Genomic DNA, 17,114 nt, shown 5'->3' with positions numbered 1-17,114 from the left:
CCGAATCCTGATAATAACCTTCTCTCCCGATGTTGAAATGTAAGCTCCGGCCATCCAACAAGGTTGACTAGTAGAAAGCGACTAAAATCACAACTCTTTCTGTTCAAGATTTGCGGCTCGGTGCATAAAATCTAAAACCAATTACGGAAATAATTGGATAGCAGATAACGACACAGACTGATTTATCCACCGGTCGTGTACAGCTCACAAATATTTCCTTCTCGACAAAATCTTCTACTGTTTCTAAATGTTTGGCAGCTGATCCCGAGCAAATACTCATGGGTTCGAACACCACATAGCCCCGTGAAAAGACTTTAAACATGGTCCGTGCCAAAATTCACAACCATAAAGACACCATAAAATGGTCTCAATAACCCATAAACACACCAACATATGGTATTTTATATGGGATCTACCGGACCATGGTGATGGTGTTGTCATGGGTTGAACCCATAAACATGGGGGTATTATGGGCTTTTCGTTTGCTCGGTAAGTTATCGAGTTGTTTTTCAACGTCAATTATTGCCGGTGTACTGAACGGAAAAAATAGATTTTTGCACGACATGTTAGGAAATGTTCTCAACAGTTAAGTAACAAATTCCAATTATCATAAATTATGATTTAAACGTTCAACGAGCATACATTTTGTGATCGAATGCAATTGAAATATTCTTTACTTCATGGTTGAACTCTGAAAAGGGCTGATTTAAGGGAATAACAAATCCATCCTTAACCGCTACACTTTCAGAATAGACGAGTTTGTTAACTAGCACGGCACAAGCAAGTGATTCAGCAGTCGCTACTAACTCGCACGGAACGAACAAATTATTCCGATGCAGTTTCTCAATAGGCGGCACTACTACCATGCTCGTGTCTTCTGCGCCGTGTCTCACAGACGTCTGGCTTAGGGAAAATAGTTTCCACATATATTTATAGGTTCCAGCATTTATGTTGATTCGTATTAAAAGTAGTTTTGAACTATTTCAACAAGTTTTGCATAGCAAGCAATGTATTGGTAGCATTGAACGTAGCGTACCTTCAGTATCACCATTTTCGCAATGCAGTATTTATTTATTTATTTATTTATTTATTAAAATAATTCATCTGACAAAAATAGCCTTAATGAATAGCAGGAGTGAAGTCATAAAAATTGTAGACCGCGAAACTTTCTGTGCGAACTCAAACAGATCCTCGACCGTGGAGAAAGTTCGAATACATGCGGTTATCGGTTCGTTGAATCCAAACGTCGTACGGTGGAATCAAGAAGGGACAAGAACTTCGGGGAGTCAATTTCAGCGTTGAGAAGCTTTGCTACGAATACTACTTGCTGAAGCTTGCTGCGTTGTTCCAGTGTGTAGAGACCGATCAAGCGCCATCGAGCAGGATACGACGGAAGGTCTAGAGGATTCCGCAATGGAAGGTCTCGTAGTGCGAGTCGGGCAAATCTCTTCTGCACCCGTTCAATCCGTAAGATCCATGTAAGCTGATGGGGGCTCCAAATCAAAGAGCATTTTCCAAAAGTGGGCGAACCAGCGAACAATATAACGCCTTCATACAATGCGGGTCCTTAAAATCCCGGCGGTTTTAGAAATGAGTTGTCGGGTTGCTTTACAGAATAAAGCTGAGCGATACTGATTGAATGTTAGCTTCGTATCCAACAAAACGCCGAGGTCGCCGACGCAATCAACTCTAGTGAGCCTTTGCCCATCGATTTGGTAGTCGTAACGTTTCGGACTGAATATGCGGTGAAAAGTTATGACTTGGCATTTTGCAATGCTAATATTTAGCCAGTTTCTACGACACCAGTTTACGAATGTATCCAGAAGCTCTTGAAGACAAATGTAGTCGTCGATAGATCGGACTACGAGGTACAATTTCAAATCATCGGTGTAAACCAGTTTGCACCCCAAACCAAGCATCAAAGCAGCATCGTTGAAAAATAATACAAACAGTAGGGGTCCCATGTTGCTGCTTTGAGGGACTCCAGATTTGTTCGTAAATTGAGAGGAAACACAAGAGCCAAGCTGCACACGTAGGACCAAGGTGCTTAGTGTTCTAAGGTGATTCGTCGTTGGCAGCAACTAGGTGAGGAGTGAGGTAAGCGTGCTGCAAGCTGCGGGGGAAAATTGACAGCGAATGGCACATTTGAATCCAAGCAAATATGCATGGGGATGTAGTAAACAATGTTGTGAGCTGTCGTTTCTAGAACCAACATGGCTGATCGGCGATTTCGAGGATCGTGTCACCTGAGAATAAAAGCTCCTTGCGTAGGAAGGACTCTATCACTCAAGTAAGAATTCAGCCATCAAACAAAAATCCGTGATGCGCCCAGCAATGACATTTTGGTTAATAATATTCGGTGGTCAGTTCGGTCGAATGCAGCTTTTAAGTCTTTGTAAACTGCATCAATTTGTACCTTATCTTCCATCAGCCTAATGCAAGTTGATGTGAAATCTAGAAGATTTATGGTTACGGATCGTCCGGGCATGTTAGTATTAATATCATTCAACACGTTAGCCCAAGTGAAGCGTTTCGTTTTGCAGAACCATTTAAAATATGTGGTTACAACGTTACAATTGTGGAATTAAGAATCCTGTGTATATTGAAAATACTCCCAACGGCGTTTTTGTAGTGAGATTGCGGATACTTGGCTCCACTCAGAATATTTTTTATGTAAATTCTCGTAAGAAAATGTTCTTTTTCTTAAAATAATTACAAAGTTTGAGGGAAAAATGGTTTGATGCAACGAACCAATCATGAGACGAAACGGCACGAGAGAGGACAACAGTGTTAAAATCATTCAAAAAAGCTGCTAAATGAATGATCTCGCAAGGTTGAAGATATTATTCGATTTTATGTTGAATATAAAGATTTTAGCCGAATTTTCTATGTAATGATTTTTTGATACCCTATCAGCTCAGCGTATGAAATTTTATACGTTAGTTTTTTCGCAACAGAACGTTCCAAAGTGAATATTTTATTTTTCCCATACATAATTCGCCATAATATGAGGGCACACGAAGTATTTTATAAATTACCAAAAGTTTTAACAAAGCTGGGCTATAATGGGTTAAACTCAAAACTCACGAAAATAGAATTAAACAAACTTTGCTATGCACCCACGTGCAAATATTGTAATCAAACAGCACATTATGGACAACCTTGCGCGGTAGATGCATCTCAACCGATTGCCAACTCATCTACGGCAAACCAACCTAAAACAGAGTGTTCAATACCAATGCCTGAATTACAAACGCTTTCCAAATTTGTCGTAGCTATTGAGGGATTCCATGAGAAACCAGCCGACCGCAAAATATGACCATCGTCGATTCGAACGAAACTTTGCAGGTGTGTTCGCTGTATGAATCTCCATGATATTCTCTGGCAATTGGAATATTTTAATACAAGAGTAATTTTTCAAAAGGGCGTAAACGTTTCTACATATATGAATTTCAAATTTTTTTTGTTCGATTACTGTATTTTATACAGCAAAACTAGCTGAGAACGAGTTACAGGGAATGAATACCTCTGTCTGAAAAAAATATACACTGAAAAAAATGTTGTGTCATTTTTCAAAAAAACAAAAATTTATGATAAAAATTGAAATTGCGAAAAAACGCATTTTTTAAATTTTTTATATTTTGTTATTAAAAACCCAAAGAGAAAAGAAACATTTTGAATGTGATTGCATGATGGAGAAAAAATCGGTAAAAAGTTTTCCTAACAATAACTTCGTACATGTTTTTAAATTTCATACTAATAGACATACAAAATTGTAATTCTATTACAGAATATAATTCTAAGCACCATTTAAAATCAAAATGCATTTAACAAAAATATTCCAAAATGCGATAGTTTTCGAGATATTTGAAATTTTGCTCCTTCAAAAACAATTAATTCGTGTAATTATGCTCTTTTTAAAAGTTATTCGCGTTACCCCATCAAAAAATGTCAAAAATTTAAGGTTTATCGTTTTAAAGACGTAAAAGCAACCTTTTTAGTATATTTGGATCATGGAGAAGCTTTCAATAAAAAAGTTTTCCTAACAACTTTTGACATTTTTTTATAATTCTTACTATTTGCAGTCAAAAATACAATTTTCTTTTTGAATATGATTCTAAACGCCATTTTAAATCGAAATGCTCTTAACAAAAAATTTCTAAGATGTGGTAGTTCTCGAGATATTTTAACTTTTGTTTTAACAACACAATTATTTTGTTTTATTACGACCTTTTCATAAGTTAGTCGCGTTTCTCCATCAACAATAATAGGTTTTTCAAAAGGCCCGTAAACTTTCGTGCAACTTTCTCTTTGACATCAAGGCGATATTGTGAACCATTTGAAAGTTACATGAAAGCAACCAAAATATATTTCAACCATAGGGTCTGTTGATTAAACTATATAGCTGAATCATATGTTGGTTGTTTTCATGTAACTTTAAAATGTTTCACAATATCGCCTTGATGTCAAAGAGAAATTTACAGGAAAGTTTACGGGCCTTTTGAAAAACCTATTATTGTTGATGGAGAAACGCGACTAACTTATGAAAAGGTCGCAATAAAACAAAATAATTGTGTTGTTAAAACAAAAGTTAAAATATCTCGAGAACTACTACATTTTAGAAAATTTTTGTTAAGAGCATTTCGATTTAAAATGGTGTTTAGAATCATATTCAAAAAGAAAATTGTATTTTTGACTGCAAATAGTAAGAATTATAAAAAAATGTCAAAAGTTGTTGTTAGGAAAACTTTTTTTTATTGAAAGCTTCTCCAGGATCCAAATACACTAAAAAGTTGCTTTTACGTCTTTAAAACGATAAACATTAAATTTTTGACATTTTTTGATGGGGTAACGCGAATAACTTTTAAAAAGAGCATAATTACACGAATTAATTGTTTTTGAAGGAGCAATATTTCAAATATCTCGAAAACTATCGCATTTTGGAAGATTTTTGTTAAATGCATTTTGATTTTAAATGGTGCTTAGAATTATATTCTGTAATAGAATTACAATTTTGTATGTCTATTGGTATGAAATTAAAGTTATTGTTAGGAAAACTTTTTTACCGATTTTTTCTCCATCATGCAATCACATTCAAAATGTTTCTTTTCTCTTTAGGTAACAAAATATAAAAAAATCAAAAATAGGTTTTTTCGCAATTTAAATTTGTATCATAAATTTTTGTTTTTTTGAAAAATGACAACATTTTTTTCAGTGTATATTTTTTTCAGACAGAAGTATTCATTCCCTGTAACTCGTTCTCAGATAGTTTTGCTGTATAAAATACAGTAATCGAACAAAAAAAATGAAATTTATGCACGTAGAAACGTTTAAGCCCTTTTGAAAAGTTGCGCTTGAGTCAAAATTATCTTATTACCTGTGGAAAATATTTAGTCTTGCATGACGGTGAAACGTGTAAAGTTTCATTGGAATCTAAGATGGTCGGTCACGATTTTAAAGATTTTCGGACGGATCTTCGTGGAATTCCTCTATTCAGACCATAATGACAACCGTCAAAGAAGCATCCAGCACCCCAATATCAACTGTAAACAACATCGGCAAGCAAGGTCACAACAGTGACGATGGGTTTACACTGGGCAATCATAAGTACAAGATGCAAGGAAGAAAATCTGAATAGTTCAGATTTGATACGAGTGCAAATGTCGTTTATGATTGAAATAAAAATTAGCGGCCCTAGGTGCAGAGCTCAAAAAATTGACATCTCTGCGCGAACGTGAAAGAAAACGAAATTCAACTCACGCCCGGCGCGATGAATGAAATGTTTGAATTAATGTTGATTTCGGTAAATACAAGCAGAAAAAGGTGTGATTTTGTATTTTCACAGCACTGCTAGGTGACTCCCTTGAGAGATTCCGGTAGGCATATCGAGTAAGCTAGAACGCGTTGAACTAATTCCAACTAAAACACTTCGACTAGACAAATAAGATTGCAACCATCCACTTAACCACGGAGTAAATCCTAGTCTTTGTAGTTTCAGAAGAGCAATGCTGTGAGGTACTTTATCGAATGCTTTTGAGAAGTTAAAATATATTGAATCGGTTTGTTGACGATTCCCAACAGAGGGGACTAAGATGCTAGTGTACATCATCAAATTTGAAGTGGTACGACGTTGCTTCACAAATCCGTGCTGGCATTCGTCGACGATGTTGGATGCTGCAGTGTACATCTCATTGTAAACAAACTTTTCAAGGACTTTAGCAAAACAGTACAAAAGTGAGATTCATATGTAATTTTCAACGTTATGAATGTCACCAGTCTTGTGAATCGCTTCTTTTCATGCACTCGGGAAGACGCTTTCAGCGATTGAGCGGTTAAAAATAATGCTAATCGCAATGGTATCCTTTTATTAATATCGGAGGCAAGCCGTCTGGGCCTGGTCCTTTCAATGGGTTGACACTGGATAAAGCTTTCAACATGTCTGCTTCGCTCATATTCAAGCAAGGGAAACTGATATTGTATGATGGTAATGCGTCTATAACCTCTTCTGTAAAAAGGTCTACGGATTCGGCTGGGGATTGCGAGTTGGCATCCCCGAAATAAACATTTACGGGAATGGCCCCAACGCGTTTTCTGTTGTTCACAAACTTCCAGAACGTCGAGGACATGACTTATATACTCGCCGAATGCACTATTCCGGGCAGTTTCGTATTGAAGTTCGGTTTGGCGAAGAACAGCTTTGTTTTTGTCGGTCTTGTGGCGGAAGTATCGCTTGCGCTGTTTTCGGAGGATGTTGCGTAGATGACGTAGCTCGAAAATCAACAACGGATACTTGTAGTCCGTCTTTCTTTTGACACATTTCTTAGAAATTATGCAGCGGAGTATCTGGTATACAGTTCCGTAGAACACTGCAGCAGATCGTTTGCACTTAACAGATCAAACCAGTCAACAGCATCGAAGGCCGCGGATACTTCAGTTAAAATTGAGGCCGTCGACGGATTCGGCAAAAGCGACTTCTGTTTCAACTTGCATATTAAACCTCAGCACGAAGGGTTTGTGGTGAGCGTCTATTTTCAGTATGGAGGTCGGAGGCGAAGAGAAGTTTAACGCAGTCCCCCAGCTACTATCGTTTCTGGGCTGGATGTTATTGGCTCGAATCAAAACTTGTCGAAAGTAAACAAAGTTCATTTCATATCGTCAACGTGGCGCCCAGGTGGTGAAATCGTTCGAATTCAACGGGGTGCTGGAGCGTTGCCAGAAAAATTTTATTTCCAGGCAACCCGCCGTCGGAAGCAAGCGAACCTGTGATCCACTCGTTTGCCCGGCTTACTCAAACATAGGGACTATCGCGTTTAAGTCCGAATGAACGGTAGTGAAATCGGACAGCACACTAGCAAAATGTAAACACAAATGAACACTCCGGATGAACCTATCGTCAATTGACATTTCGGCGAGTTTTGATTCGAGCCAATAATATGGGCCCTCGTTTCTGTGATAGCTATCTCTGGTTCGGTTGTGGCATTTTCAGGCAGCTAGCAATTCAGATCATCATCGAATATCCATCTGAGATGGGGAAGGTTGTAATGAGTACACTGTCTGAACTACTAGCTTTATCCTGAGTTTGTTGAACTGCAGAGGAGTGGGCATTGTATAGGTCTGGACTGCTGTTTGGTCGCAGATATATACAACTATACAGAGAGTATTTTGGTAATGAAATGCGAACAATAACTTGTTCCAAGCATTCAAAACCGAGCATTTTTATTACAGTGCCGGTTGTCGTATTCCACCTTGTAACCAGCCGGTTATTTTTAAAGTCATAAATTTGCCGCTGTCGATATTGACGTCTTGTTTCCACAACATACGTTTACAGAATTGTCTTTTTTAACAAGGAACTCTCTTGACGCAAGTTACTCATCCTCTCTTCCGGCTCGGATTTACGTTTTCCTTTTCCTAGCGTTCTGCTGACGTTTCAACCATTACATTGTTTTTCTTCACGTTTCATGGATTGTGTCACTGTAACAAATTTTCAACCGCATGTCCTGTGTAACAAAACATTAAAATTTACGGTTCTATTATGGTATTGCTAATATCACATTTGTCTTTAGTGCCAAAAAACTAATTATCAATTATTTGTAATCCCGCCGTCAGAAGCAAGCGAACCTGTGATCCACTCGTTGGCCCGGCTTACTCAAACATAGGGGCTATCCTTAGTTTAAGTCCGACTGAGGCGTAGCCACATTGGGTAGTGGACACAAAATAAAATTGGCAACGCTAGCAAAATGTAAACACGAATGAACACTCCGGATGAACCTATCGTCAATTGACATTTCGGCGAGTTTTGATTCGAGCCAATAATATGGGCCCTTACGATAGATCCTACACCGGTGAGATTATTTGTTAGCGCGATACGAACACCGCCCTCGCGACGAAGTTAACTAGTTCCGAGTTGAAAGTTCCGAGATATGTATGTCAGTGCGCAACCAGGCTTCTGTGAGAACAATAACATCATAATCGTAAGAGGAGAGCGCAAGCAAGAGTATTTGTTCTCATTCCTCGAACATTTTGATAGTAGCCGGACAAGAAACTTAGAATTAGAATTGGCGGCTTGAGTGGGCAGGCGAGGCAAAGTTGTGCCGATGAAGTGTCGGTTTGAAACTTGACTTATTTGGACACTGGCAGCATGTGGCGGAGCAGGCATTATTTTGCTACTTTCGGTGTTTCTGGGGTGGTATACCAAAACCCCTTGGTCGTGTTATCTTCGAACTCGCGAAATTGGATACCATCGGACCATGCGGAAGCAGTTATCAATAGGCAGTCCAACTTTGAAGGAAACGAACGACATCGAACATTCCATATGAAGACATGTTTCGAAAAGAAGCGCCAAACAAATTAATATAACGCAAATTCTAATGATCCGATCGAAATGAAATTTTGGGAAAATACTAATTAAGCTACCTAATTTCAAGAACAGATCTGGGCGCAGGGATACGTCTCTAAAGCCCAGTTCAAGTGGAACTGAAAAATCTAAAGACTATTTAAAGAAGATTCGGGAGGGATATCGAAGGAAAAAGTTAGTTAAAGTCGTGCTCAATCTTTTTAGTTAAATGAGTCGATACTATATGTAAATAAATCCATTTTTCTGCTCTCTATATTCCCAAAAACAAGATAATTATCGTTCAATACACAGCTAATAGTAATATTGTCTGATAAAACGAGGAACACTTCTATACTAATGGATTTTTTTGAGTTTTAGGATTTTAGTTGATCTGCTGGTTTTTAAATAAAAAAGGGTCTCGGGGAAAATGTCATAACTCCACTAATTTCCAATATTTTTTCATAAACTCATGCTTGTTTTTTCACTGAAAAAATACACTATCTAAAAACAACAATGAATTGTAATAAAATCATTGCTACATACTTAAAAAAAAATCAAACTTCCTCGATTTTTTCTTGCAAAAAGGTCTGTAATCCCTTAATGCATTGTCGAAAAGGAAGCTCCTCAACTTGCAACGTGTGTATCATAACAATACTTTGAATTTTTCTGGCTACTAGATTTTGTTCTGACTGACACTGGCCCACGATGAATTGGACCTCATTCAAAAGTTAACCTATCATTCAAGCGATAAAATTGTCGGAAGCTATAAAAGTCGATTTTATTGCATCTACTGAAAAAGTATCAATTCCATATAAATCACACTGTCCCATGTCGAATTTCACCAACATCTTGTGTAACCTTATCAGACAGTCAGCGAGTGGCGATGCATAATAATCGATTATTTAAATCACTTCGAATGCGGTTTCTGGCCACGCCACTGCATGCCACCATGCGCTCGTTACCATTCCCAGCACCAGCTCCTTCGGTAAGCAATTACAACCGCACAAACCGATAAATTAAGATTAGAAAATATCCATCGCATTGCAGACCGCATAAAAAGCATTTCGTGTTTTCCTATTCAAATTTTACCTTCTATCAAAAGTGATCGATCATATAACAACAACTAAATAGATTAGCATTAAACTCACGTTTTCGTTAAAATCATCTTGAATATAAATCTGGAAGCAGTGATCGCGCCTTTCTTCGACTTCGTTACGTGACTGCGCCGCTGCTGCGTGTTTGGACGTTTTTCGAATTGGATAAAAGATGTTCAAAAACCTCTTGGTTACTCCTCTGGAACGGACAGCCTGGGACAATTGTTTTGGTATTCAGGTTGCACTGCACTCTCTAACACTCTGCGAGACTTGACTAACCAATCGTTTGCTATCGCTGCCTTTTCTTCACTTTTTCGGACCCTTTAAGTCACCTCCACCAAAAACACTTTTATTCGTTGCACCGTGACTAGATCTCTATCACTTACGAAAATCCTAAAAAAATTAAGCCGCACAATCAGTTGGTGTCTGCACTAGCGGGGGAGGAGGGCAGAGAAAAATGTTGACCTTTCCAGAGTTTCACCACACTACAGCTGAAAATGGTACATTTTCCACGCCCTTTTCTCAAATTGATGTAATAAATTGCAATCGACGACACACCAGCAACAACAGCAACTACTACCTAGGCCGCCGTTGCTACTATTGTTTCTACAATCACAGACAGTCACTTTTGCTTTCCGGAGGTCTTGGAGCCTTACCAAAGCGCACCTAACGATCACCGCAAATACGGTCCAACGGATACCAACGGATGATGGCACGAGACGAGAGAGCGAGAGAGCCGCGTTCGAACGTTCACACCAGTCGACTGCTGAATCACGAGTGATCGAATCTTGCTGGTTGAGCGATTTTGGACCCCCGTGCCACTAACGATCTGGCAGGTTCCTTTATGCATGCAGGCGACGAACCTCGAAGCCGTGTACTCGTGTACCATGATGCCATTTATGCGGGGCGATGGCTCGAATCGGGGATGTTTTTCGAATGGTTTGCCGGGTTCGACATCGAAATTTTGCTTCAAGTGAAGAACGGTTGATTTTCAGCCCTATAGCTTGATAAATCGTGTATTTTCGTCTCATCAGTATATGGTAGACCGACTTGGCACCAGATTACAATCTAATTGGATCAACTTTCTTAATGCAACAGTAGATAAGTTGACCTTTGAAATAATTTTTAAATGATTTTTTTACGAAAATGTTCATATGATATTGACAATGATTTCTGCCACATGGTTTAGCATCTTTGACAGTTAGCCCAGAACAGGAATAGGGGACAAAAATACATAGTTCTTTAGAAGAATCGATTGTATAACAACAGGTATCTGTTATTGTTCAACATAGCACTCGCTTTATTTCTTAGACACGGTGTAAAAATAAATTTGGAAAGTGAGATCAACACCCTAACCGAATTTTAAAACAAAGCAAGCCTTTTCCCAATAATACGCCTTTTGCCACCCCGTCGTAGTTCGTGCATAATCCTTCTCGCGCCGCTAGCTACAGTCACTGCCGAAGTTCGAAAGGGAGAGTTGTTCTGCTGAGCGCACATACTAACTGAAACTATAGTGTAGGAATTAATTTAGAGAAGAAACGCCCGCCAAAGTCCGTCCTGCCGGTGTAGTAATGTAAGTAGTAATAACTGCATAGTCTACTACACATCATCCATTCTTAACCACGTCAGGTTTTATGAGATGTGAGATTTATTGAACCATGATGGCTAGGTAAGGCTCGACAGCAAGAACTTCCTGGATGTTTCACTTTGCTGAACGACTACAAAATGAGACGCAATACTTAGCCGGCTGACGAATTTGTTTTTTATGGACTTGAGAATTTAATGTGTAGACTGTTTTGATCTATCAACTATGAAAATGACACTTTACCTGCCGACATCTTTTCTAGTGTGGATTTCAAGTTTCTTTTTGTTAGGTCATTTCTTTAATCTTAAAACGAAAAGAATTATTGCATACTTATGTGTATTTCTATAACTTCCTGGAATGTAAAGCGGCAAAGATCTGCCTAAAGCAAAGATCTCAAGATTAAAAAACATATCCAAAAAATCCGTGGTATACAGTCAGACCACGCTGGTTGCGCACTCAAATACATACCCTACGTATCCATTCTGTAATCAGTCCGTACAGTGGTAAACCGTGTGCAGAAATTGCTAAGGAAGTTCATCGATGACAAGTGTCAAAGTGTCTGAACACTAACAACCAGCACTACCCGTAAAACAGCAATCGCTGACGACCACGGATACACAGTAGCGAGCCGTATAAACTAGAAACAATCCAGAACATCCCCCGTGAACATCAAGAAAGCAGTAGTCACTACGACATGCACGTGAAGGATAAGATGTAGTCGGCAGTCTGCTTTTATGTTCATCAGTTCACAAGAACTGATGAACATGCAATGAAAAAAGTGATCATTTTTGTATGGATGGGAAAAAACGATAAAATATATCAAATTTTCATTGATCCCTGTATTTATTCCTGGCGACGAGCTTACGGCAGTTGGCCGGAGCTTTGGCTAAAGCCTTTGAAAAGGCTCAACACTCTGGTCGCCTTATTGATTAGTTCCTTTTCGGTTTTCGTCACGCAACTGTTCGAATAGATCCTCCGGTTTAGGTTTGCACAGAAGTTTTCAATTGGGCACGACGGTGGATCGTTTAGGGACTGAGGTGAGCCGTGATTCGGCGTTTTCACAAACAACTGGCGGGGCCAGAACACCACATCGTCCTTCGGTTGGTGTTTCCTAATGACAACTTCTGGTAAGCATATCGTGCTATTCATCTCTCTGTTGATACCAAGTTGCGTAGAATAAAAAATCGGCTTCCACATCCTCTTCTCATTGGTTGTCAGCCACAAGAGGACATTCTTTAGGAACTTGGTGTGAGAGATGTACTTTACGTCGCTACTCACCTTTTTCCTGGGGGACGTGAAATAGCCGGTCCTCTGCCGGTCATTGCCGTTGAGCGTCAAGTACGTCTCGTACTTCTTGATCACAACCACGTTGCGCTTCGCAGGAAATACTTCCCAGCAAACCACTAAGCGGCAAAGTTAGCAGTATATTGACAATATAACAGCTTTTTAATGTTTATTAGCTTTATATAGGCTTCACAAATGTTTATAAGCATTACGAAGATTAAGCATTAAAATAGACCGCATATGGGTATATGTAGCTATATTTTAGGACCTAAAAACCCTGTAGTTGCAAGCCGTAACAGGTAGTCACCGATACCGTTATAATGCCCTTAATGATTGACATTTCTGTTAATCAATGAATTTCAAATCAAAACAAATATAACATGGGGCACCTTTGTAAGCACAAGAAAAGCTTATCGGCTTCGGAGATTTGTTACAAATTAAAAGGAACCAAATCTCTATACAAAGATACGAAACACAATTGCGATACATAAACTTTAGTTTAGTATAGGAAGGAAAGTCATTTGAAAAATAAAATATTCCCAAAACCACGCTGCAGTTTGTCAGTGAAATGAATTTTCAATCATAACAAAAATCGCCCGATTTAAAAACGACAAATATTCAAATATCCAAATGTCCAAATGGATCAAACAGTAAGCGCACTAGAACAACTAAACCCCCGTATCTTCTAGAGGTAAAAGTTAAAGCCTCTTAAAGTCGCGCAGTGTTGAAAAAAATCAAAAACGTGATGAATAGATAATGAAAAATATAAAGAGAGAAAAAAACAAATTTTTCCTCCATTTTTGTTTCGTTTTTTTTCAACCAGTGGGTTCTACCCACTACAAAAATTATTTTGACATTGAAGTAGGCTGTATATGAGCCGTCTTCCTCTTCAACGTTTGATCAAATACAAATTATATATATACATTATATATATATATATATATATATATATATATATATATATATATATATATATATATATATATATATATATATATATATATATATATATATATATATATATATATATATATATATATATATATATATATATATATATATATATATATATATATATATATATATATATATATATATATATATATATATATATATATATATATATATATATATATATATATATATATATACAACATATTTGTATTTGGTTTGATGTACAATCCAGTCACGCAAAACCGTGAGACAGCCGGAACCCGGTTTGCACTCGATGCTCTTACCTTTCTCCAGGAGCACCAGGATATTGTATATTGGCACCCGGTTGTATCCGGTCGACACAAAGTGCGCCATGATGGCGAACTTCTTCGCTCCGTGGTGGAGCCGGTGTAATTACGCTCGAACGGTGCTGATTCACTGCTTTCGCCATGGCTGCCGTAAATGATCTTATCCCGGTCAAACCATTCGGAATTTGATTCGGAACCCTGAATGGAGTCGTTATGGATTCCAAATCAAATGCAACGACCAATTCTGAGTCGGAATCAGTTGTTGCATTTGATTTGGAATCCATAATGACTCCATTCAGAAATCCGAACCGGTTCCGGAATGAGTTTAACTGGGATAGAGCTGTCTATTTTTTCTATATATTACCTACTTATATGTATTGACTAACGGTGTTTCCTGCCCATTTTACGGCTGCACTTACTGGGTTTAAGTGAAAATGTCAAAACATCTACGGCCGATTTCTTTAACGAAAACAGGTTTTCATCCAGGTTAAGAAATTGGCCGCTAGGGTGCCCAAATCATATCTTAACAGACTGTTCTGGTACCCCCCGGTCAAACCATTCGGAATTTGATTCGGAATCCTAAATGGAGTCAGTATGGATTCCAAATCAAATGCAACAACCGATTCCGACTCAGAATCGGTTGTTGTATTTGATTTGGAATCCATACTGACTCCATTCAGGATTCCGAACTGGTTCCGGAATGAGTTTAACTGGGCCTGAACTGTCGATGAAAACGTTTGATTTGTCCTGGTAGTTCTCATCGAAGCCCAAAATATTTTTTGCATCGCTTTATTTACTCTGGTGCAAACTTAAAACAGAATCAACGAGACATTCGTATGCACGAGACATATGAGTGAGATTTAGTTGGCTTGGTAGAAAATCTGGCAACCGTTACATATTTATAAAGATTTGGGCAGCTATCAAAATCTTCAAAATGATGCTGTCAGATTTCTCCCGTAATTCTGTCAGCTATGATGGGTGGATTCTCCGTACCGATTTACCTTTGTTTCTCTTCGTTTGAATTTAGCCATGTTTACGTTTTAGATGTTAAATTCCAAAGATGGATGGCAGTTAAAAACACTAAGAGACAAGTGTATTATAACATTTAAAAACAAAAAAACAGAAAATTCCCAGAACAAATCGAACCGGTTCCAGTTGTGGGCAAAACTACCCAGTTAAACCAATTCGGGAACCGGTTCGGAGTTCTGAGAGAAGTCCGTATGGATTCCAACCCAAATGCAACAACCGATTCAGACTCAATCGGTTTCGGAATCGGTTGTTGCATTTGAGCTGACCATACTGTCTCCAACAGGAATCCGAATCAAATTCCAAAAGGGTCAAACTTATGGTATGAGCTATATCGATGTCGATGGAACGATGATTTCTAGCCCGCATGAATGTGTACAATTTGCCAACCATTTTATCAAACGTTTTTCGTTCAACAATAGAATAACCATTGCCTCCCAGTTAAGCTCAGCCGGAAATGAACCGGGATTCTGGCTGGTTCCAGTTCGTATTCCGGCTCCAGTGACACAACCGATTCTAGTTAGAATCGGTTGTTGCACTGGAGCCGGAATACGAACTGGAACCAGCCAGAATTCCAGTTCATTTCCGGCTGAACTTTACTGGGCTGACATAATATCCAACCAGCGTTGCCAATGTTCCAGATTTATCTGGAATCTTCCAGATTTTTCCTAACTGAACAGACATTTGTGCAAGCCAGACATTTTGCCAGATTTTTTAAATTTTGCCAGATTTTTCCAGATATTCTGAATTCTAAGTTACACCGCAGAAGAATGCCATTATGCCAGATTTATCTGGCACAGCTAGAGTTTTTAAGCCTTTAGCAGAAAGATAAACCTCTCATTCTACCATATTTATAAATCATAGAGATTGTTACACACAATTTTTGGAAATCTGGGTCATATTTTCCAAAACAAAAATCGATTAATGTTCTATGAAGACAAAAATGTATGCCAAATTTCGATGACTTTGAGGTAGCTGTCAAGTGACAGATTTTTCCAGACATTTTTATTTGAACTGCCAGATTTTCTTTGAAAAATAGTGGCAACCCTGTATCCAACGTAACCAGTATCGTTTTTCCTTACTCGAACATACAAACAACGGATTCCCCATAAAAAAATTGACATTTGCGAAATTGTGCACTCGACCGACGAAATCGGGTGACTTCAAGATCGACCTACTAATTTACCGACTAAATTGAATTACGTCGGGGGAAAATTTTTGTCACCATATTAATCAGTAGATATTATACGTTTAAATCTGGTACCCGACTTAATTGACTGAAAAATCGGTTGGAAAAATTTTGTTGCATCGGAACAAGATTTAATAGTCATATTATTCCACATACGAAATCGGTTCTCGTATTGTTGACAAACGCTTATGTTGGAAATTTTATCTTCGAAATATAATTTTTATTAGTTTTACTTATATCTTCAATAAATTAAAAGTGAAATTGGTAAAAAATTACAGTTCTGCACTTTTAATAGGAAGAAGTGATCGTATACTCGACTATTGCTCGGATTGATTTGGGTAAGTCTAATTAATATTTGTCAAGTTAGTTTTTATTAATTCTTAATAATATTCAGTTGATGACCTATTGATTCAATAAAATCGTTGCCTGTACGTTAAAAAAGCAACCAGGAAGTTCAAGAATACTACAATTCCACTTCACATTTTAAGAGCAACAAGAAGATCCGGAAGATCAACAAGCCATGTTAAGTTTCAAAGGTAAGTTTTTACATATTTTTTTTCATTTACATAAAATAAAACAATATAAACATCAAACATTTTACTGCGAAAATATGTCTTCTACTTATTTTGAGAAATTCCCAGTGAAGGTAAGGAACACCGGTTCGAATAATTCAAAACTATCGACAGATCTACCTATTTAATCGTTTTCCATCAACAGATTTCGACACATTTCGTCAACCTATTTCATCTGGTGTTGCGTCGACAGACACTCATGTTAAACTCTCATAAGCGTCGGTGCAACAAACTATAAATTCGTCGATTTCAAAGTCGGGCGATTCAGCCGACCAAAACCGATTTAATCG

At 38.0% G+C, this 17,114-nt stretch overlaps 1 protein-coding gene across 5 annotated transcripts in view; it reads right to left on the bottom strand.

The window, feature by feature from the left end:
• Nucleotides 1–10,737, bottom strand: part of LOC131681847 (uncharacterized) — a 33,721-nt gene extending 22,984 nt beyond the window's left edge. For 2 of the 5 annotated variants that reach the window (XM_058962904.1, XM_058962938.1), the window contains exons 1-2: nucleotides 10,584–10,737; nucleotides 9,982–10,320 (exon numbers count right to left, since the gene is read on the bottom strand). In XM_058962904.1, the coding sequence (XP_058818887.1) occupies nucleotides 9,982–9,998 (17 nt within the window). In that variant the 5' untranslated portion in view covers nucleotides 9,999–10,320; nucleotides 10,584–10,737. Of the gene's footprint in view, nucleotides 1–9,981; nucleotides 10,321–10,485 lie in introns of all 5 variants that reach the window. The other 3 variants (XM_058962921.1, XM_058962913.1, XM_058962930.1) reach the window with 3 other exon arrangements.
• Between the last annotated feature and the right edge of the window lie 6,377 nt (nucleotides 10,738–17,114).

This window comes from Topomyia yanbarensis, chromosome 1, assembly GCF_030247195.1.
Source record: "Topomyia yanbarensis strain Yona2022 chromosome 1, ASM3024719v1, whole genome shotgun sequence".
NCBI lineage: Eukaryota > Metazoa > Arthropoda > Insecta > Diptera > Culicidae > Topomyia > Topomyia yanbarensis.
This window is presented reverse-complemented; position numbering and strand designations above follow the sequence as displayed.